Source organism: Motacilla alba, chromosome 2 (assembly GCF_015832195.1).
Source record: "Motacilla alba alba isolate MOTALB_02 chromosome 2, Motacilla_alba_V1.0_pri, whole genome shotgun sequence".
NCBI lineage: Eukaryota > Metazoa > Chordata > Aves > Passeriformes > Motacillidae > Motacilla > Motacilla alba.
Genome location: NC_052017.1, coordinates 143,356,079 through 143,376,869, shown reverse-complemented (window position 1 = coordinate 143,376,869; position 20,791 = coordinate 143,356,079). Strand labels below are relative to the sequence as shown.

Genomic DNA, 20,791 nt, shown 5'->3' with positions numbered 1-20,791 from the left:
ATGTGCAGCATGTGTAGAAGAGCTCCCTAGAAGAGAGCCTGGCAAGGAGCAGCCTTCCTGGCAGCAGATGCTGGGTTTGGATGTTCATGTTGTCCTTGTCTTCAGCATTGTCCAGGACAAATGCAACTCAATAACAGAGCTGTGTTTTGAGTCCATTTCTCTGAAATGAGGGTATTTCAACCTGAATCTAACAGCAAGACTGTTTAATCCATGTAACAATTTTACCTGGGGTAAATGATGACTGTTTTACTTGGTGTTTCATTTACAGCTGATGTCAGTGCACAGAGATGTTGTGGAGATGATTTATCTGTACAAAGAGCTGAAGAGAGGAGAGGATTGAAGAAGAGCTTGTTGGTTTAGTTGACTTTTTATTCCTACTCAAAGCCAAAGTGATCCTGTAGGCAATTTGAGTTTGGCAGGACAGCAGGGATGCAGGAAAACACAAGGTTTCTGACTGCATGTGATGTATAATGGCAGGAGAAAACTGTTTTACTCCAGTGTGAGAAAAATATTTCGTGGCCCTTTCCCATGGCTAAATGGTGCATTTCAATTGTGATTGTTGCATAGAAGTACAAGAAATAGAGGATAAAACTGTGTGTATTCATATAGTCCCAATGAGACATGGGAATTCACATTGCAGAGCCATTAACCCTCTGTGAGTACCAGGTTCAGTGTAGTTCTCCAAATCTGCAGTGAGGAAGGTTGGGACAGAACTGGATCCAAGATCTCTAGGGCTGACTTGTGGGGCTTTGTTTGTGAGTAAACTGACAGCACTGAGGGGAAGTATTTGTGCCCTGGTAGTGGATTTCTTATTTGAAGTGCCTGTAAAGTCCTTGCAAGCACCCAGGAACCACAGCAGGACAGAAATGTTTGGTCACCCACAGCAGGCAGACCTGCTTCCACCATGGGGTTTTGCATGCAGCCGTGGTTATCCTGCCACTCTGACACAGGGAAAGGCAGCACTCAGCCTTCTTTTGTCTGGGGATCAAACAGAATGGTTTAACCTCTCTGTTATTTCCTCTTTAAGATGCTGTTTTCAGCACCGCAAATGCTACGAGGAAGCGCTGGAGATGGAGTGCACGTGGGACCCATCAAAGATTTCTGCAGATGTCAGCTGCTCTACTAAAAACCTGACCTGTGGTGAGATTGACCTGTCAAAAGAGCTTGACACTGGAGCCTCACTGAGACCAGAAGTTCATTCTGGTCTACCTACCAAAAGTCATAGACAAATTCATCAGAAACCACCTCCGCTTCCCAGAGCTCCTCCAACAGGCAGCCTCTTCCTGGGGTTTCCCTTACTTTGCAAGACCACTAAGCATTGCTTGAGATGTCTCCACTCATCAGAAATGCAGCAGATGCTGAGGAGAGACTTGACAAACAGTCTTCTTCTGAGGCATCAAAGCCTGATTTTTCTGCACTTTGAGGGATCAAGTTCTTTGTTCAGAGGGTCACACACTCCTCAGCTACAGCTCTATCACCAGTGAGGGCAGAGATCGTGTGTTATAACAGGAGCTATTCCATGCAATGCTGGTACAGACCTGACAAGAGTGCAGTGGGGTTCTTTATTGCCTAATAGCATGTAATATAATTTTTCATCAACTATTGGCTCTCAGAAAAGACTATGTGCTAGAACATACTTTGAGGATACCAGCAAAGAAAAGCAGAATTCTCAAACTAATACCCTTATGTCCTATTCAAGCAACAATCTGTTCCAGTTTCCATTTCTTGTTTCAAATTAAAACAATTTTTGTTATTTAGGTCAATCTCTAATAGTCCAAGTGCATTTAAGCATTAATAATGCTTTTTAAACTCTTTCTATATAGCCCCCATCACAAATACAAAATAGAAGTGTGACACCTGTGAAAAGTCAATGTTTTTTTAAACTCTGAAAGGTAAGAGATTTTGAAGAGAGAAAACAGTATTTTGTGGGAAACTCTTTCATATCCTTTGTGCTAGGAAGAAATTTTTAACTTTGAGGGCAGTGAGGCACTGGCACAAATTGTCCAGAGAAGTCGTGGATGCCCCATCCCTGGAAGTGTTCAAGGCCAGATTGGGTGGGGCTTTGAGGAACCTGTGCTAGTGGAAGATGTCCCTGCCCATGGCAGGGGGTGGAATGACATGAGGTTTAACATGCCTTCCAATCCAAGCTGTTCTAAGGTTCTCTGATTCTTTGTGAGGAGCAAATCACATATCCATGGAAGGCTTGGGTTGTGGATTTGACTTCTGGAGTTAGGAGGAATATTTTAACAAAGCCTGTGAAATGCTAAATGCAGTATCAGCTGGATTAAGTTTTCCATGGAAGAACAGAGCATTGCTCTGTAGTCCTCAATACTCTGCAGACACAACCAAAGAGGCAATAATTTATTGACAGCCATTCAGGCTGCATCAACTGGTGTTTAAAACAAGAGTTGGACTATGAAACATGTCCATGTTTTGCACGGAGAAGCACAGTATAAATAGGTTTAGACTAACAAAATACAGACACAAACCTTACAGGGAGGAAAAAACAGAAGGTTGAAAGGATTTTTCAATAGTGCCTTATTTGGATTTTTGTTTTATTTCCAGAGTCTGTGGATCCCTGTGAACAGTTCCTCTGCACCTGTGACAAAGATGCCATTGAATGCTTTGTGAATGCACAGATCAACTCCTCCTTGAATGGGCTGGATGTCTCCTCCTGCCCATCTCCAGTTACAGGTAATAATAGGGATCTGACCGAGTGCCTCCTCCTGCCAGATTTTCTGCTGGCATCAAATGTGACCCAACGAGAATGAAGCAGGAGCTGGGTGCTTTCCTGCCATAAATCTCATCTCTGTTTCACATGTCCTGTCCATTTATTGCTACTTGGGTGAATACCAGGAGAAGAGGTGGTGGCAGACTGATTGCTGTCCTGGAGCAGGGCCAGGAGAGGCTTCTGAGAAGGGGAAAGGGGCTGGAGCCCATGAGGAAAGAGGAGAAGGCTTGGGGGAGATCTTTTTGCAGTTCTCAGTACCAAGTGGGGTGTGGAGAGAGGATGCAGCCAGACTCTTCCTGGAGGTGCACAGGGTGCAAGGAACACCACTGAGACAGGGAAATTCCAGTTAGATGTGAAGAAATTTTTTTCTTCAGAAAGGTTCTGCCACCTGGAATGAATGAGTGATACTTGTGATAATGTCACTAGCAGGAAAGGCTGAAAATATTGCTAACCCAAATCTTCCCTTAAACCATTCAAAAACTGACTGGAAAAGCAAAAACAGGCTTATTCTGTTCAGTTACTTGGTTTCCATTCTGGAAGGAGAAAACCCTGCTAAGGATGAAGGGGAGGTTTATCCCCGTGGTCACACACTGATCTGTGCTCTGTAGGTGAAATTACAGCCCTGCAAGACCAAATGCCTGCCCTGTGGGAACAGGCCTGGATCAAAAACTTCATTCATGGGGACTGCAATCAGAGCATGGCAGGGGAAGGAGCTCTGGGTCCCCAAGCTGTGGGAGATGTGAAAAAGCAGCATTAGCTTTTCTTATACTCTGGCTCACAGTCACAGTCTCCAGTGCTAAGGACAGACAGACAGACACACCTGAATCACACCCTGGATGTGGGCATACCCTCCTGAATGCATCAAGAGAGAAGAAAATGCCCCAGGAAGGTTTGCATCAAAGCCAGCTCATTGTCTTAAGACAGCAATCTTTCACTGGGATCAGATGTCCCTGATATACAGCATGATAGATCCAACATGCCAAAAGAAAAGGGGAAATTGTTCTTTTCTAACAGGAAAATCATGCTGATTTTATCACTGCTGATAAAGACAGATTCCATTTTAGTTCACTGGATGCCTCTGCTAATTCTAAATTATATTATATTTCTTGATTATGATATTTCTTGATGAGTATTATATTTCTTGATGAGGAGAAAAAAACCAGCTTTGAATTAAATATTTCCACTTAATGTTCACTCATGTTATAATCCTTCTGTGTAGCTGTTCTGTCCAGTTCTGACTTTGGAAAAAAAAAAAAAACCCAATCTGATGAATCCATAGACAAAGTATTTTGGTAGGTTCTTTATTACAGAGAAAAAAATGAGTGAAATGGGCATGTATTTGACTAAATCTTTAATAAGAATACATTCAATGGACTCCTGATTTGTGCTTTTCAGATCAAACAGTGAAAAAATCCCCTCCTCACACTTTATGAGAGCCTTTTTTCTTTCAGAAACAACCAGCAAGAGAGAGCTGACAACACGACACATGGAAGGTAGGTCACCTCTGTAATTCTTTGTCTGGAGTGCATTAAATTGAGGCCAGCTTCTACTCAGAAAAATAAGCTGAAGAAATGGGAATTTAAAGAATTCTGACTGTCAGCCAATTCCTCTTGCTGAAGTTGAAACTCTTTGGGATTATTTTTTATTATCATACTGCATGTAGCTCAATAGAATTTAGTATCTGCAGGGTATAAATACTAAAGCAATATTTTAATACTGCTGCTGTAATCATAATAATATTTAGAAATAAGTTCCTTTTTGATGACTCTGATCATGTTATTCCAGGATATAATCTAAGGAGCATCTGAAGCCATGAGTTTCTGGAGTAAAAAAAAATTTTTTTGCAGAGTTGGTTCATCAAGGGACTGATGGAACACTGGATGTGACTGCATCTGTGGAAGAAGGTTTGCAACTTACAGCAAAAAAAGCCCTGCTTGCAGCTCCCAAAAGCTGAGAGAATACAAGATATTTGTTTTCTTTCTGCCCCTCTAAAAGGACTGCTGTAATGTTTTGGTGATGGAGTTCAATATTGAATGGGAAGGTGCAATTTTTCAATTTGTGCATGTAATGTGTTTAACCAGTGTTTACAGTGAGTTTCCCAAGGGCTGAGAATGAACGCTCTACAACAAAACCTGTTTTCATCAAAACAGCCTTTTTTCCCTGGGAACACATGTTGGAGCAGGTGAGCTGTTTGGCAGAGATGCCCTCTGTGGGTGCCAACCACTGGAGCCACAGCCAAATGTATCTTCCCTGGCTTTAAAAGATATTGAATTAATTAAGATCAAGCAGTAGCACGAGGAAATTCTGAGCATGGTTTGTGCCAATGAGCCACCAGTTTGGTGTTTTATTTACTTGTAATGAAGAGATTCAGGCTGACACCTCCTCACTCTGGAGCCTCCTTGGTGAGTCTCTGAACCACAAGGCCAAGTGGTTCTCATGACAATCTTCTTTTTGTTTTTTTTCCTGCTACAATCAATGGTTGTCTTATGAGGAGTGGGTACTTGCAAAACCTCACTGCTGCGCTGTGAGAATCCGTTCTCTTGCCTGCATGGTGAGCACTCCCACACCAGAGGCCAGGGACAGAAGCACCCAAAGCCCTTGGTAGCTCTGGGACCTTGTAAGACAAGGCCAAGATATGAAGTAGAGAGGGAGACCAGTCTTGGACTCTTACCCAGTGTAGCTGCTGCACTTTGTTTTGTGGCTCCATCACAAGCAAAGCCACACTGCTGTTAAGGGAGAAGTGGCATCAGAGCTGTTTGGAAAATGGACTGGGGGTGCTGGTGCACAGCTGCCTCAATAGGAGCCAGTGTGTGCCCAGGTGGCCGAGAAGGCCAATGGCATCTTGGCCTGTGTCAGCAGCAGTGTGACCAGCAGGACCAAGGCAGTGATCACCCCTCAGCACCATGAGGCTGCACCCCGAGTGCTGTGCTCAGTTCTGGGCCCCTCACTTTAAAAAGGACATTGAGGAGTGGGAGTTTGTCCAGAGAATGGTGAAAAGGCTCATGAGAGGACAAGAGAACATTTTTTATGAGGAGTGGCTGAGGCAGACGGGTTTGTTTAATCTTGAGAAGAGGAGGCTCAGGGGAACCTCATTGCTCTCTACAATCACCTGACAGGAGGGTGTGGTGAGGCGGGTGTTTGTCTCTTCTGCTGTGCCTGCAGAGAAACAATCAGAGCAAATGTCCTTCAGATGAGATAGGGGAGATTCAGATGAGACATTCATAAGGATTTTTTCACTGTTCAGGTGCTCAGACATTGGAATGGGCTGCCCAGGGAGGTGGTGGAGTCACCACCACTGGAGGTGTTTGAGAGGCGCCTGGAGCTGGTGCTGGGCAATGTGGTTTGGTGGTTTAGGGGTTACAGGGGCAGGGCTGGGCTGACAGCTGGGTTGGGTGATCTGAAGGTCTCTTCCTATCTTGATGATTCCATGATTCTCTGTTCATAGACCCCATATCTGCCAAGCACAGAAGCAACATGCACTGGACATGTGCAACCAGGCCGCTGCTTAACCCAGAAAATCACAGAGTGGTTTGTGTTGGAAGGGCCCTTAAAGATCATCTCATTCCAGATCCCCTGCTGTGGGCAGGGACACTTTCCGCTAGACCAGCTTGCACAGGCAGAGGTGGAAAGCTGAATTTTTTTGAGAACCTGAGAACCTGATTTCAAGCTTTAGTGTGCTCCTCCGTGTGTGCCATTGCCCTAAGTGTGAAACTGGAATAATGAAAACTACATGGAATTTTTTTTCCCTTCTAAAAAACAATGTTTCTGACATTTAAAGGTTTGTAGGTTTATTTGGTTTTTATATTTTTAAATAGCAGCACATGCACAAGTGTAGGTACCTGAAAAGGCTTTGTGCTGAGTGTAAGAGCTGGCTGTTCCTTCATAGCTCTCCTGTATTATCAAAGTATTTTTTTACAATATTTTTCATTCTCACTTAGCAGCAGCTCCAGTATTGGTTCGTGTTTTTCTATCTGCTTCTGGGACACTTTATAATAGAAAACAGAACTCCTGAAGGAATGAGAGCATGTGTATTTGCACTTCTGAAGCAATGTTTTACTTCCTGGAAAAAAAAATAAAACCTCTCCTGCTCCCTAATGAGGCACAGTCCATCACAAGGTTCCAAACATTACCAATGAACAAAAACCTGCATTAGGAATTTTAGAAAGCTGAAAACAATATCGATAATGTTGCTAATCAGTCTTTGTAGGAAACATTTGGAGAACCACTTACTAATTAACCAGTTGTCTTCCTGTTTAAGCCCAAAGAAGCTTCAAAATTGACTACTGTGAAAGCTTCATTAAACCAAAGCTAAGTATCACTGAGAAATTCATTCAAAGGCAAAGGAGTCATTCTTCACATCACAACATCCTAACAACACAGAAAAAAATGTGGAGATGATTTTTTGGATCATTTGATAGCTATTTTTATAATTTAACAAAAGGTAGCTGACAAAAGAAAAAAATTTATCAGGTAAAGGAAACAACTTAGAGGTTAGGGAGGTATTTGGACTTATGGCTGCTCATCCATACCTGACTTTCAGTGCAGGGGAACACAAGGTATTCACAAGGAAAGCAGCATCCTTCTGTGCACAACACTGGGATGCCAACCGAATCCTGTTTAGTCTATTTGTCTGTCAAATGGATTTAATATTGAATATCCCAATTCAGCCATATTTACCCTTCTTTCACAGAATGCTGTGTTAGTGCTATGTACTTTATTTGCATGCAATGAGATTATTTTATGAGTATCCCTTTGTCTATAACCATCAATTCACCATGTAGAAAAACAGGCAAATGTCTCTCCATGGTATGTCTGTATCTTCCTGTTTTCAGAAAAAGCTCTTCTCAGCAGCCTGACTGTTCATAACTGTGCTGGCAATGTGTTTCCTGAGTTTATATTTTCTATTTTCAACAGTGGTTTCTTTTGAGCCCCGTGACACAGTCTTGGCAACTTCCAAAGCCAGAGGTAAGAGTCATTAAATTTTGTTGACAAATTTGGCACTCTTGACTACAGGTGAAGATGGATTTTCATTTATGAAGGTCTGTGGTGTCACAGTCAAAAATCTTCAGCACAGGATTTCTGGATAATAGCTCTTCTGCTGACTTGCACATCCTTCAGCAAAACACTTTGCTTCTCCTAATTACCATCTTTATAAATCCAGGCTGTTTGGTTAAGTTTTATAATGCTTTAAGTCAAAGTAATTTCAGAAAAGCATGGCAGAAATTCAGCTGGCAGGTCACTACCATGATGCCTCTGTTTTTTGTACAGTTACCTCAAGGGACCACAGAGGCACAGCTCCTGCTCCCCCCATCCTCCCAATAAAAGGTCAGTGACCCTCTGTTTTCCTCTTTCTTTGACTGACACAGCAATTCTTCATCTAAACCCATCATAGTTAAAACTCTGGGTATGGTAGCAACAGGGCTGCCAGAGAATCAAATTTAGATCAGGGTCAGATAGCAGATACACAAACAATAAAACCTGCCTGAGAAGCATTAGCTGTTCCTTGCCTCCAGCCACTCATTTGCACTCCTCATCCAAGTGTTTCTGAAAGCCTCTTCACATAAGGTTTAATGATATAATGGTTGTTTCTGTAAATTACATTCACAGCATCTGCTGCCAGAAGGGTTTATTTTGATTTTGCCTCCTCCTTTATTACAGATAATTTCATGGAACTCTCTCCCAGTCTAAAACCTGTTCCAGCTTTTGCAGGTGTCTGTGCTTTGAGCACAGCCTCACCAGTAGGCACAGCTGAAAATGGAGCACCTTGGTAGATCTGGAAGTTTCCTCTTGGCCCCTTTTGTGTAGAAAGGATTATCCAGGCAGGCTGAAATCCACCAGAGAAACGTCAGAGAAAACTGCATATGGAGAATAGAAAGCAGTCATTTTTTGCCTCTGATTACACTGTCTGAACAATATCCCTGTCTCCTACCCCAGTGAATTCAGCATTGCTGTACTAAGCACTGGTCAAAATCACTGAATGCTCTCCTACATTAACTTGAATGTAGCAGAAAATCTGTGTATTGTGTTGCAGGTCTGCACAGCTCCCAGGAGATTATTTGTGGTATCTATTCTTAGCTAAGTGTAGAATTTCCCAAACTCTGGTTTTATTTTTTACATCCAGCAGGAATCACTTTCATTTCAACATTTCACTGCCAAACAAAGTGGCATAAAATGTGCATCTTGCTGAGCTATCAAAACCATGTGTGACTATTGATCCCCTTCTGCCACCTTTCATGGGCTTTGCTGTGTTCTTAGCAATACTTTAATTTTTTTAATCTGTTCTCTTATCCTGTGACAGGTTATTTTTAACACATACTAAAACCAGAACATCAGAGGGACAAGCTTAATGAATTTTAATTTAGTCCAATCAATAAATTCAGCCAAAGAATTCAAAAAGAAAGCTTTAAAAGTATGAAAATACATGCCCATTAGTATTTTAAAAGTATTTATTTTGTGAAATGCCACATTGTTCACATTGACATTTAAAAAAGAAAATGAAACCATTTGATAAGTGTTTTAATTTACAAATTAGTTTATATAAAAAAAGTTTTAAAAAGTAAGAATAATATTTTAAGTATCTCCAAATTCAACAAAACATTCCTGATCAACAATAATGTATCAGATAATCTAAAAACAAATACCAAATAAATATTTAGGATAAAGAATCTCCTGAAAATAGTTATTTTTCAACTTATTTTCCCCTCAATATTTCCTTGTGGCTACAACCCATTAAACCCTTCCGTCACCCAGCTCTGCATCAATCAAATAATTTCCTTCTTTCACTGATGTTACTCTCAGTTTTAGAAACTTCAGGTGAACAGACACTTTTTAAAGCAATTTACTCAGCAAATGACATCCTACCTGTACTTAATGTCTCAGTACAGCTGACTAAGCAGCAAACAACATAGTTTTCAGCACCTGGCAAAGCTCTTTGTCTCAGTACATAGAGAATTTAAAAACAACAACAAAAAAACCACCCAAAAAAACCCAAAACAAAACAAATAAATCAGCAGTTAAATTGGTCATAGTTAACCACAGTGCTTTCTTCTGAAAGGCAAGAGATGTGCATAAATGACCAGTGTGGATACTCTGCTTTTCCAATTTTCCCCTTAGCTACTCCTTCTCTATGACCATCAATTCACACTCGTTCTGCCTAAGGATATTACTCTCACCAGCTATCTGAAATTAAAATCTTGCTGTTTATTTTCTATTTCTTCTCCTGCTTTCTTTTTTCTGCTTATTCAGAAGAAGATGGATTTATGGAAGCTTTGGTCCCAGTGGAAGAGATAACCACATCCCCAGCCTCATTCCCAGGAGACAGTAACTCAATGCAAGTCAAAATTGTCCCCACCAACAAGAGTCCTGCAGGCACACCTGCAAGGACAAAAGGAAAAGGTAAGTGAAAAATTAATTACACTTTTCCTAATTTAGAGCACTCCCTTAGTCCTGATTATAGCTATGTGAGGAGACAGCATTTTTCATGGATATGTAGAATGAAACTTTTTTGTTATTTAAATCTGGAGGTTGCATACAATACAGGATGAATAGCACTGACTGCCCTGGAAAGGGCAGCTTATTGCCATCCGACCAGGAAAGCTTAACTAGCCATTAATAAACAGCCTGCCACTAAGAATGAATAAATTTTAGAGGATTGCAGTTGATAATAGTTTAGAATATGCATTTTTGGACACTTTTCTGAAAGAAGAGTTATTCTACCTTCACAAGTCTAATCTATGCATTTGTCTTCTCCAGTGACAAGCCCTGCAAAGGGTGGCCTGAGCACAGCTTCCTCTGGCATAGCTCTGGACCTGGGACTGTCTGAGAGAGGACCTGCAGAAAAAGGTAAATAAAGGGCTTTTTCCCCATTCCATCTGATGAAATACTCAGCAACCTCAGTATTAAAAGCAGGTATGTATTACATATAAATATTATAGTTATTTTATAACCAGTTAGATAAGCACACAGGTATTGGTACTTAGAAGAACAGGAGGTGGAGACATCTGCAAAAGCTTCCATCACGTTAACCTCTTCTGCCAATATCCTGTCAGTAACACTTATTAAAAACTACAAATTATTAGCTTGTAAGGAACTTTTTTTTCATATAGTGCAGTATCTAAAATGAGGTCAGGGAATGTTTCTCCCTGCTTTTGTTTGTTGGAAGTAATTTAATCACACCTTTAAGTTGCTTTGTTTTATAAGCAGCAGCAGCAGCAATAGGAATTTTCCTGCTCCTCATTCTGACCTTTTGCCACAGTCTTGCCAGTCAGACTTTTTCTCACCATTTCTGATTCTGTTCCAATTCCTGCTCAGGGATCCCAGAGATCCTAAGACATTTCAGACCTGTCATGGCTATAAATCCACACTCAAGGACTGTCTCATCCATCTTTTTAGGCTTTCCAATGAAGAGAAGCAGCCCTGGAACTGGAAAAGAGCAGAAGAATCAACCCCACCTTTCACTAAACTGGAAAATACAATTTTAAAATACCAGCTTTGAGAGAGAACAGATCGATTCCCTGAACCTGTGGTTTATTCTGGGAATTAACACGAATGAGTCAAGACCCAAGAAGGCACATGGGCAGAATTTCCTGTTGGAAACAGTAATCCAGGATTGACCCTGACAGGGGCAGGGAATCAGACTAGAGCTGCAGAGGGGAAGATGGGATTACTCGGGGAAGAAGGGAGGATGCAGAGGGAACAGAAGCCCTCCCTCCCTCCTCCTCCTGCAATCCAACCATCAGCCTCTTGCATCCTTTCCCTGGCAAAGTCCCAGAACAGACCCCTTTAATGTCTTTTCCCTGATATGGAACACTGTGTTCTTTCAGGTCTCATGAATAATTCCCATAGTATCAGTTCTTCCTGAGTAGAAGGAGCCACAGAGACATTAGGATTGGGATTTGGTGATGCCAAAACCTCAGCAGCCATTACAACAGAGCACTCCTGCATTTGGTCTAGGGGCACTACAGCTCAAATTTGACTACATTTCAAATGAGAATAGAAAAAATATTGTTTCCTTTAGCAAAATGTGGTCATTGCCCAACTATCACTGTGGAAGTAAATGAGGTTACGACTGTATTTTCCAAATCACCAAGACAGAAACCACTGAATACTCAGCTGGTTTTGAATATTCCAAAAGAAAAAATTACCTATGGAAGATTACAAAGGACTGCTAAGTATTCTCACTGCAGTCCAATTTGGCTTGTATGTTCTATCTTCACAGGATTCTCTCTCCCCTTTAAATTGCCTTGCCCTTTTGCTGTCTTGCTCAGTCAGCAGTACTCTAAGAACCATAATTCATGGACTGAAGCAGTAATTTAGAGGTGGTAAAATGTTGTCCTTCAAAGTTTCTGATAGCTCTGGAAACACTTCTATCTTCACAAGAGAGCCCTCAAGCAGTGAGAACATGATGTGTCAAATAACAACTTTGCTTTGTAGTGTGCGAGCGGTTGACCTTTCTGCAAGAGAGAGGACGTGGAAGAGTGGAGAGGGAGCTGCCCCAGCTTGGAGAAATGCTGTTCTGCTTAACTGAGCGATGCCCAGAGGAATTTGAGTTCTATGGCTGCTATTGTGGCCAAGAGGGAAGAGGTGATCCCACTGATGCACTGGACAGGTGTGAGCTCCTCTGTATGTGCCATTAACTGTGGGTGTTACTGTGGTGCCCATGGACCAAGGAAGATCAGTACATCATTTTCTGGGCATTGTGTAGCTATGTAGCAGTAGTCAAGTCACATTTTGGGAAAAAAAATCCACTTAAATACATAAAACACAAAATACTCTAATGTGACTAAACCACATTCTATTGTTGTGCCAATATTTTGGAGAGGACTTACTAACTCCAAATAAAAAAGGACAGTGATGGGTAAGCCAAGCAGAAGGAGGAGTACATCAAAGGGATGAGGATAAGGGTCACTTGGCTAAGAGGTGGCTTGGAAAGTGACTTATGAAGAGAAGAATTAACATCCACCCAGGGCACACTGTCCTCCAGAAGGCAGCAGAGCTGGAGCAAAGTTCTGTTGCAGCTGCAGCCAAGAGCCAGCAGGGCTGATCATGAGGAGCAATGCGGAGAATTCCACAAATAAAAACACTTCTGGGAGCGTTGTATTTACAGCTAAAAATCTCCTCCTCTGAGGAAGTTCATAACAGTTGGGGCACATCAGGTCTAAGCTGAGCACACGCCTTTTTCCTGCACTCACACACAAACAAGACAGCCCAGGCATGAAAAACTGGAGTAGACAATGGCATGATCTGTGTATCATGATGCAGTTTTCAGATTTTGCCAAGACTTGAACACTGGAAGACATTTCTTACAGCAGACTAGGTCATGGTTACAATTGTAATTGTGTCTTAAAATTAAAACACAGCCATGTTAAACACATGACACAAAAAGAATTAGGAAGAGGAAAGTGAAAGTAGGAACAGCTTGGGTTGATTTTTGTTCTTCATAGAAAATGAAAACTAAAATTTTTTAGTTTAATTGGGCAATGAAAATAAAGACAGACAAATAATTGTGAGTGTTCTGGCATTCAGGAAGAGTAAGTATTTTCCATTTACTTCTACTGTTTATTTTAGATGCTGCTTTTCTCATCACTGCTGTATGGAGCAAGTTAAGAAACTTGGATGTCATGCAGAAAGAAATTTGAGATCTGAAGTCGTATGTTTTGATCACACACCAAAATGTAAGCTTGTGTGAGAGGAAATTCTCATGTCCTGATGACAGTGTATCAACATGATAGACTGAGTGACACTATGATAGAGCTGCTATAGCTCAGTATTCAGACAGAAATATTTAGCTTACAAAAAATTAGCAATGTTTACCATAAACATGATTTTTTTTCCTAGTTGAGACAAAGGTTATTTCACTGCTGTGTATGTGACCAGGTCAGGGTGAGAAAATTACATTCAGACGTTTTATAATTGCGGTCAGAAGTCAGCTTTTTGTGTCTTTACATTCACAAATTCAACTAAAGCCAGCAGAACCTTCCACTGCCCAGCACCTTGGTGTCAGGCTTTTGTTTAGGTAATTAACGGTGACTTTGGAGACTAAAATTCATGGCAGATTTGAAAATTTTATTTTCCAAAGCTCATCTACCCGTGGCAAATCATACATGAAGTTAAGTTCAACAGCTTTCAAACGTGAATTGTGGAACTTCTCTTTCAGGCATTGGCTGGAGCACGTGCGAGAAGCTCCTCTGTGCCTGCGACACGGCCGCGGCCGAGTGCATGGCTTCTGCCTTCTTCAACGAGAGCCTGAAGCTGCCCCACGGACAGGGCTGCCGAGAGGAGAAGCTCTCCTGCCCAGGGGACCCTGCTGAAAGGCCTCCAGCAGGCACACAAACAGGCACAGGGGCTTCCAGCTCTGAGGAGAGCAGTGAGGAGGAAGGAGCCCGGCGGGGCGGGTTCCGAAGAGCCAGGAGAGGGACGTGGCGTCAGATGGGGAACTCCAGAGCTGGGGGACGCGAGGGCAGATAACCCCCACCTGCACGGGCTTGGGAAGGGGCAGGACAGCAGCCAGGCACTGAGCACCTGCCCTCCTTATCCTCTACATGCTGCCTCACACTCTCCAGCACACAAATGACATAATCATAGACTAGGATTAGGTGTTAGGCTGTATTAACTCCTTACTGTGGGGAGGTCAGCACTATGGAGCACCTGTCTAGGTCAGATATTACCTTAAATAATTATTGGACAGTGTTCTATATAATTTCACTTGATTTTTTTATGTAAAAACTGTTATGATCAGACTGAGTTTTGTTAACTGCACACTTGGTTCAGACTGGATCTTGCTGATGGTGTCCAAGTATTCCAGGTTTTTAATTAAACCAACCTGCAACTACTCCAACTCCCTCTGCAGACATTTTTCCTTTACTGAGCTTAGCAGGAAACACCCAGAAGCAAAGCTAAAGTAATTACATGAAAGTTCCTTTGTTCATTCCTATCTATAGCTGTGTGTGACTCCCTTCTGAAGGCAACAGAAGGTCCAAAATGCTGGACAGACCCTCCTCTCAGGGAAGCCTCTTCCATCCCTGGGGGCCAAGGGAAGGACGTGAGCAGGAAACCTCCCAGCCTGGTACAGCCCTCGGACTGTTACTCATTATTGCTCTTCCATATTGGGGGTGATGAAGTCACGACATGCAGTCCAAGGGTGATCAAAAGAGACTTCAGCACCTTGGAATGGCTGATCAGGAAATGTGGAGCATAGGTCATTTTCCCCCCTATCCTATCCTTGCAGGAACAGACAGACTCAGTCTATCAATACCCGGCTCCATGACTGGGATCACAGCCAGAATTTGGGGTATTTTTGGTAATAGGATGATCAGCACAACACCAGACCTGTTTGTGTCAGGTGGGATTCATATGGACAAGAGGGTCTTTGCTCATGAGCTGTCAGGGCTGACTGACAGGCTTTGAAACGGACTGGAAAGGAAAGAGGTGTAATATCAGGCCATGGCAAACCTCTAAAGATCCCTCCCAACCCAACCCATTCTATGATTCTATGACTCACCAACACTTCCTAGAACAAAAAATTATGCTAACTTCCCAGTGATTCATTCAGCTGCTCTGAAAGGTCTGGATTTCTTCTCCATCATCTTGTTCTAGGACTGAACTGTGTCACCAAAGTATTCCTACAGACCAATGACCATAGCATGTATCCCTAATATCCAATGATATCCATGTACCCTCATGCTGGGTGTAGAGATGCTGCCTGTTTTCTTCCAGATCCTGCTGCAGTTCACTAAACCCCAGCATGTGATCCTGTGTGAACTGAACAGTGTAGGAACAGCAGGTGAAAATGCCTGTGAATGTTCTTGGATGAGCAGTTTGTACTGCATAAACTTCTGGCTGGTGCTAAGACCCCTTCAGTATTTTTCCTACATAAAAAGTGCAAAGAATTAATACAGTGCAAAAATCCCCCAAACAAACAAAACCCCCAAACATTACCATTCCCCCACTTCTCCAACAAAGCACAAACAAACAAACAAATTCCACCATACAAACTCCCAAAATAAACCCCAAAGGTGTTTAGTCACATGAATCCCTCTGGATCCCAGTGGCTACATCTTCAGCCCTAGTGAAAAAACCAACAGAACAAAAAGATTTTCTTTAAGGGAAGGCAGAGGTCATATAAGTGATGTGAGAAATTCTATTCACAGACAAGATTTTAATTAACTCCCCCTTTATGCTGTACAGAAAAAGGACATCTCAGAACTGAAGCAAAATACTAAAACTGCAAAATGCCCATTTTTATCCTATGCTGAAGATGAGATCTGCATAACAATTGCAACTTTTATCAACTTTTATTATAAGATGAAAAATTATTTTGCATTTCAGAGAATTTATAAATAAATATTGCAATGAGAAAGTGAGACGAATGATGAGCTGAAATGTGAAAAACTGGCCTGTAAACAGGTGAATGAATTGTACTGCAGAGTAACAATAACATCAGTTCATCTCTTTGACAAGAGTGGTGCTGCTGCTCTGAACACTGCACCTTAAAATAAACTCCCATTCCTTTCTGCTAATTATTACTACCTTCATGGTTATGCAAACATTCACTCAACTGTGCTGAATTTTCTAACTGCAGCGATAGGGATGGATCATTTAGTCAATCAGGTAAAAGAGAAATAACAAAATAAATATGCTTTTGTTCAGGCAATGTTGTCATTAATTCCTTTGAGCTTTTTTCCCCAGTACGTCTATTTCAGGAAGAGATTAACACCCAAGTTGTGCCCTAATTACTACCACGTGAATTGTGATGATAAAGTGAAGTCTTAAATAATCTAGTCATGATTAGCTACATTTATTCGTAATCAGAGATCGGTGCTAAAATAATTTAAAAAATTACAAGCAGATCAAAAAGAAACATTTAGCAAAGCTTTTTTCTTTATTCTCTCATTCTCATAGTCACTTTACACCATAGTTTTCATATATTTGGGGCACAGCTGGCCAAAACCTAGCTGTTTCCCAAAAGCAAACAACTAATTTATTAACTATTAATCTACAAATATTTCCTACTTCAATATTTTAACTTTTTAATAATTGAATTCTTTGCCTGTCCCATGGGCACTGACACCTTTCATTAGACCAGGTCACTCAAAGCCCCTTCCAACCTGGCCATGAACACTTCCAGGGATGGGGCACCCACAGCTTCTGTGGGCAGCCTGTTCCAGTGCCTCAACACTCACACAGGAAAGAACTTCTTCCTAACATCTAATCTAAACCTAGTCTTTGATTTTGGAGCCATTCTTTCTTGTCCTATCACTGCATGCCCTTGCCCAAAATCCCTCTTCAGCCCTCCTGAATCCCCTTTAGGTACTTCAAAGTGCTGTAAGGTCTCCCCAGAGCCAGGGGAAACCATGTTCCTCCAGGATGAACAGCCCCAACTCCGTCTGTCTCCACAGCAGAGATGCTCCAGCCCCTTGATCAACTTTGTGGGCCTCCTCTGGCCAAGTCAACCTCTTGTTTTGGGGGCTCCAGAGCACGATGCAGGACCTCAGGTGGAGTCTCCCAAGGGCAGAGTAGAGGGGGACAATCCCCTCCCTTGCCCTGCTGCCCATGGGGCACAGGGTGCAGCCCAGGACACGTTTGTTTTCTGGGCTGCCAGAGCACATTGCTGGGACTTGTTGAGCTTCTCACCCACCAACATCCCCGAGTCCTCCCCAGGGCTGCTCTCAATCTATTCCTCCCAGCCTGTGTTTGTGCTTGGGATTGCCCTGACCCCAAAGTACAGGACCTTGCACTTGACCCAGCTGAACCTCATGAGATTCTCACAGCCCCACCTCTCAAGCCTGTCCAGGTTTAATAGTAAATAAATGTAGTAGTTTAATGTAGTAGCTTAATGCAATACTGTAATATCTGCAAAAAAAACCAAATGGGTGTGCAAAATGAGGGCTATTTTAAATGCTAAAAAATTAGTAACAGATATATAAATTGTGAGCAATAAAAATTAACTGACACCTTAGAAAAGATTAATTTTTAAATTCTGGTTTATTTTATTGCTTAAATATAGATTGCACAGTGTGTTCTTACATTTATTGAAGCTGGTTCATTACATACAGTACAGAATATATTACCATTGGAACAACAGACAAATTAGCCCTACTCTGATTTTGGACAACAGGCTATTTCTACCTTTTAGTATGACCATGGATTTAATTTATCTTAAAGTGACTCACTACCAAAAGCTATATTTTTTTTCAAGATGACATAATAGGAAAGAGAACCCAAGCAACAGCTGGAATACATTTAAACTGGGTACCAATTTTAACCATTAAGACAGTGCTCAGTGTGTTGCAGATAACACAGGGCCAGTTTGCATAAGGAGCTTTTAAGTTCTGCAGCTTGTCTGAAGAACATAAAGAAAAGTGAAACAAAGCAGCTTTGTACTGTACAACAAACAGCATTCTTAATTCTTTTGGTTTCATTTGTTGGCTCATATAACAATAACTACCAAACCAATACATTTTACAGTCATTCCCATTTCCCATGTGTCTAGAAAGGCCAGAGTGAACCAATTATCAACTTACAGACTCCTCAGAGTGAACCAATTATCAACTTGCAGACTCCCTGAATTTCCATAAAGGAAGAAATTAAATATCATGTGAACACACAGAGTGTAACAAACTCTTCACTCCCTGCACTACACCTGCACAACACCTGCATTTCCCAAACTGAACATTGGAAACACAGAAACCTACCATCACCATGAAGGAAAAATACTTCATCAACAGAACTGAAAATGAAATGCTGAATCTAGTTTTTTCACATGCAGCATTCATGCAACAGAATTCAATCACAGAAACAATCCTGTATTTACAGCACAGTCTCCAAACTGCACAAGTGCAAACAGAAGTACATTCTGTATTACTTAGACTCCTTCTTTTTGTACAAAAGTGCCAAGTGTTATTCTTAAAAAAATGACAGAGTGGGTAGTTTTTTTACATTGTATCCCTATGTTGGACTTACTTTTTAAAAAATTACAGTCTTTATACAGGCCAAAAACTCTTAGTCTTACCTTAAAAAAAAGAAAAAAAAAAGTGAAAACTAAAAGCTAGAGTCCTATTTATGTGTAGACTGTGGTCTGATCAGGCTGATACGCTGCAGCAGTAAAAATCACAACGGAATGCTGTAGATAAGGGGTTGTTTCGTCATCCACTAACAGCTGTGATTGCACTGTTAAACTGAAAAGAAGGTCTCAATTACCTTTTGAGCTTTGTGAATGCTTTCTGAAACTCTCAGCATGTCATCTCATAGGTTTAAGTAGCTGATATTTCCCTATGTCATGCCACATCAGGCTTTCAAATGTAGTCCATTACAATAATGGACTACTGTTCAGAAAACTTAAAATCCTTTTTACAGTGGGTTTGCAATTGCTCTAAACAGTCAGCAAATTAGCAGGGCTAATAATGCTTCAGATCGTGAGTTATGCAATCAAAGATTTATTTAGGTTGGGACTTCTTAAAGTAATCTAAACCAAGCTCCTGCTCAAAGCAGGCCTAACTGAAGTTACTTTCTTCATGTTCACTGTTCATCCAAAACACTCAATTAAATGTCTACATTTATTATAGATATTTGAGAGCATTCATTCATGTTTGCACTGCCCCAGTCACATTCAGACAGATTAAGTGACTTCAAATTTACTATTTATGGCATCAATGAAATGCTGTTTTTCTTTTTTTGCTGGCAGGATTTAGTGAGTCATAAAGACAGCCTTGATAATTATCATCAAATGTCCATGATTTACTCTATCAGTTTTACTTTATTTACACCTGAATAGTATATGCTCAGATACATAAACCTATGAAATTTACCTTAAAGGTTTGAGGAATGAAACAAAAACAAACACAGAGATGCGTTTCTAAAAATGCTTTTGCTTGAAAATATGTGTAATAAATTCTTGATCTTTAAATGGTTTGAGTTACTTTCAATTTCTAAAATATCACTAAAAAGCTGTTATAAACTACAGAGAAATGTTTCACAGAATATAGTTTTAGTATTTATGATTTAAAATGCCCTCAGTTTATTTTCTGCTATACTAAATATATCTCTCCTGTATTTATACTAAAGCAGACAGTAAAATACTACAGTGTTTTCAAAAGTACAGTCTGTAAACCATACATCTTAAGACATGAAATATATTGCACAATTCCGTGCTTCAAGAGGAGATTTCTCCTCTCTTATGCAAAGCTTAAGATTTAACTTTTAGCAAGAAACACAGTACATATACTGGATGTATCTATCTAAAAAGCATGTTGTGTGATGCATCAAAATATACTTAACAAGTGCCCATTAATTCATTCACTGTATTTGAACACATGTAAGGTACTGTTTTTTCCATCTATTCCAAACCAAACAAGCTGAGCAGCTAGGACAGCAGGAACAAGAGGGAGCTCAGGTAGCGCTCCCTTGGTTACATTGAATGAGATGAAGCAAGGCAAAAGCATTCTAGTTTGACATAGAATTGAGGTGGAGAGGAGTAAAAAAAACAACCAACCAGCAAACAAAACAACAACAACAAAAAAACCACCAAAAAACAAAAACAACCAAACAAAAATGAAAAAACCCCCCAAAAACCCAAAATCCAAACCAAACCAAAAAAAAAAAGGCTTTAATAGGTTTTTCAGTTACAACATCTCAAATTAAAGGAATTTGAAGCAATACAAATTCCTAGAGTAACTGAAATATTTACCTATATGGCAAGACAAGTTTAAAATCTGACTTACACATGTACTCAAATATGAAAATGAAGAAACATGGTCTCTGAAAAACCTAACTCAAAATATATTACAGAATAAAACAATTCAAGACAGTTTCATGAATTTGGCTAAAGTAATCTGTATTTGGCTCATGCCCATCATTATATTAAAGTTAGATACAATAAACAATAAAATTTGAAAACTCATCTTGTTCTTTCTATTGTACTCTACTCTAAATAATGTCCAGCAGACTTCAGAAGACACTTAATACACACAAAGATCTGGAAACTTCATCTCATAGACTGGAACAGAGTGGTAATGAGCATGTCCAGCAGTCATGGTCATTGCTCCTGAGGGGCTAGGTGGAGGA

The 20,791-nt window shown here is 40.8% G+C and overlaps 2 protein-coding genes across 15 annotated transcripts in view; one reads left to right on the top strand and one right to left on the bottom strand.

Annotated features, from left to right (window-relative positions):
- Positions 1-18,761, top strand: part of OC90 (otoconin 90) — a 26,084-nt gene extending 7,323 nt beyond the window's left edge. For 3 of the 4 annotated variants that reach the window (XM_038126746.1, XM_038126745.1, XM_038126743.1), the window contains 11 exons: positions 1,028-1,140; positions 2,566-2,694; positions 4,183-4,224; positions 4,579-4,635; positions 7,646-7,696; positions 8,000-8,056; positions 9,977-10,126; positions 10,484-10,573; positions 12,164-12,338; positions 13,298-13,404; positions 13,887-18,761. In XM_038126746.1, coding sequence (XP_037982674.1) covers positions 1,028-1,140; positions 2,566-2,694; positions 4,183-4,224; positions 4,579-4,635; positions 7,646-7,696; positions 8,000-8,056; positions 9,977-10,126; positions 10,484-10,573; positions 12,164-12,338; positions 13,298-13,404; positions 13,887-14,197 — 1,282 coding nt within the window. In that variant the 3' untranslated portion in view covers positions 14,198-18,761. The remainder of the gene's footprint in view (positions 1-1,027; positions 1,141-2,565; positions 2,695-4,182; positions 4,225-4,578; positions 4,636-7,645; positions 7,697-7,999; positions 8,057-9,976; positions 10,127-10,483; positions 10,574-12,163; positions 12,339-13,297; positions 13,405-13,886) is intronic. The other variant, XM_038126744.1, reaches the window with a different exon arrangement.
- The window catches only part of EFR3A (EFR3 homolog A), a 76,216-nt gene continuing 73,119 nt past the window's right edge, over positions 17,695-20,791 (bottom strand). For 10 of the 11 annotated variants that reach the window (XM_038126738.1, XM_038126734.1, XM_038126737.1 and 7 more), the window contains one exon: positions 17,695-20,791. In XM_038126738.1, coding sequence (XP_037982666.1) covers positions 20,686-20,791 — 106 coding nt within the window. In that variant the 3' untranslated portion in view covers positions 17,695-20,685. The other variant, XM_038126742.1, reaches the window with a different exon arrangement.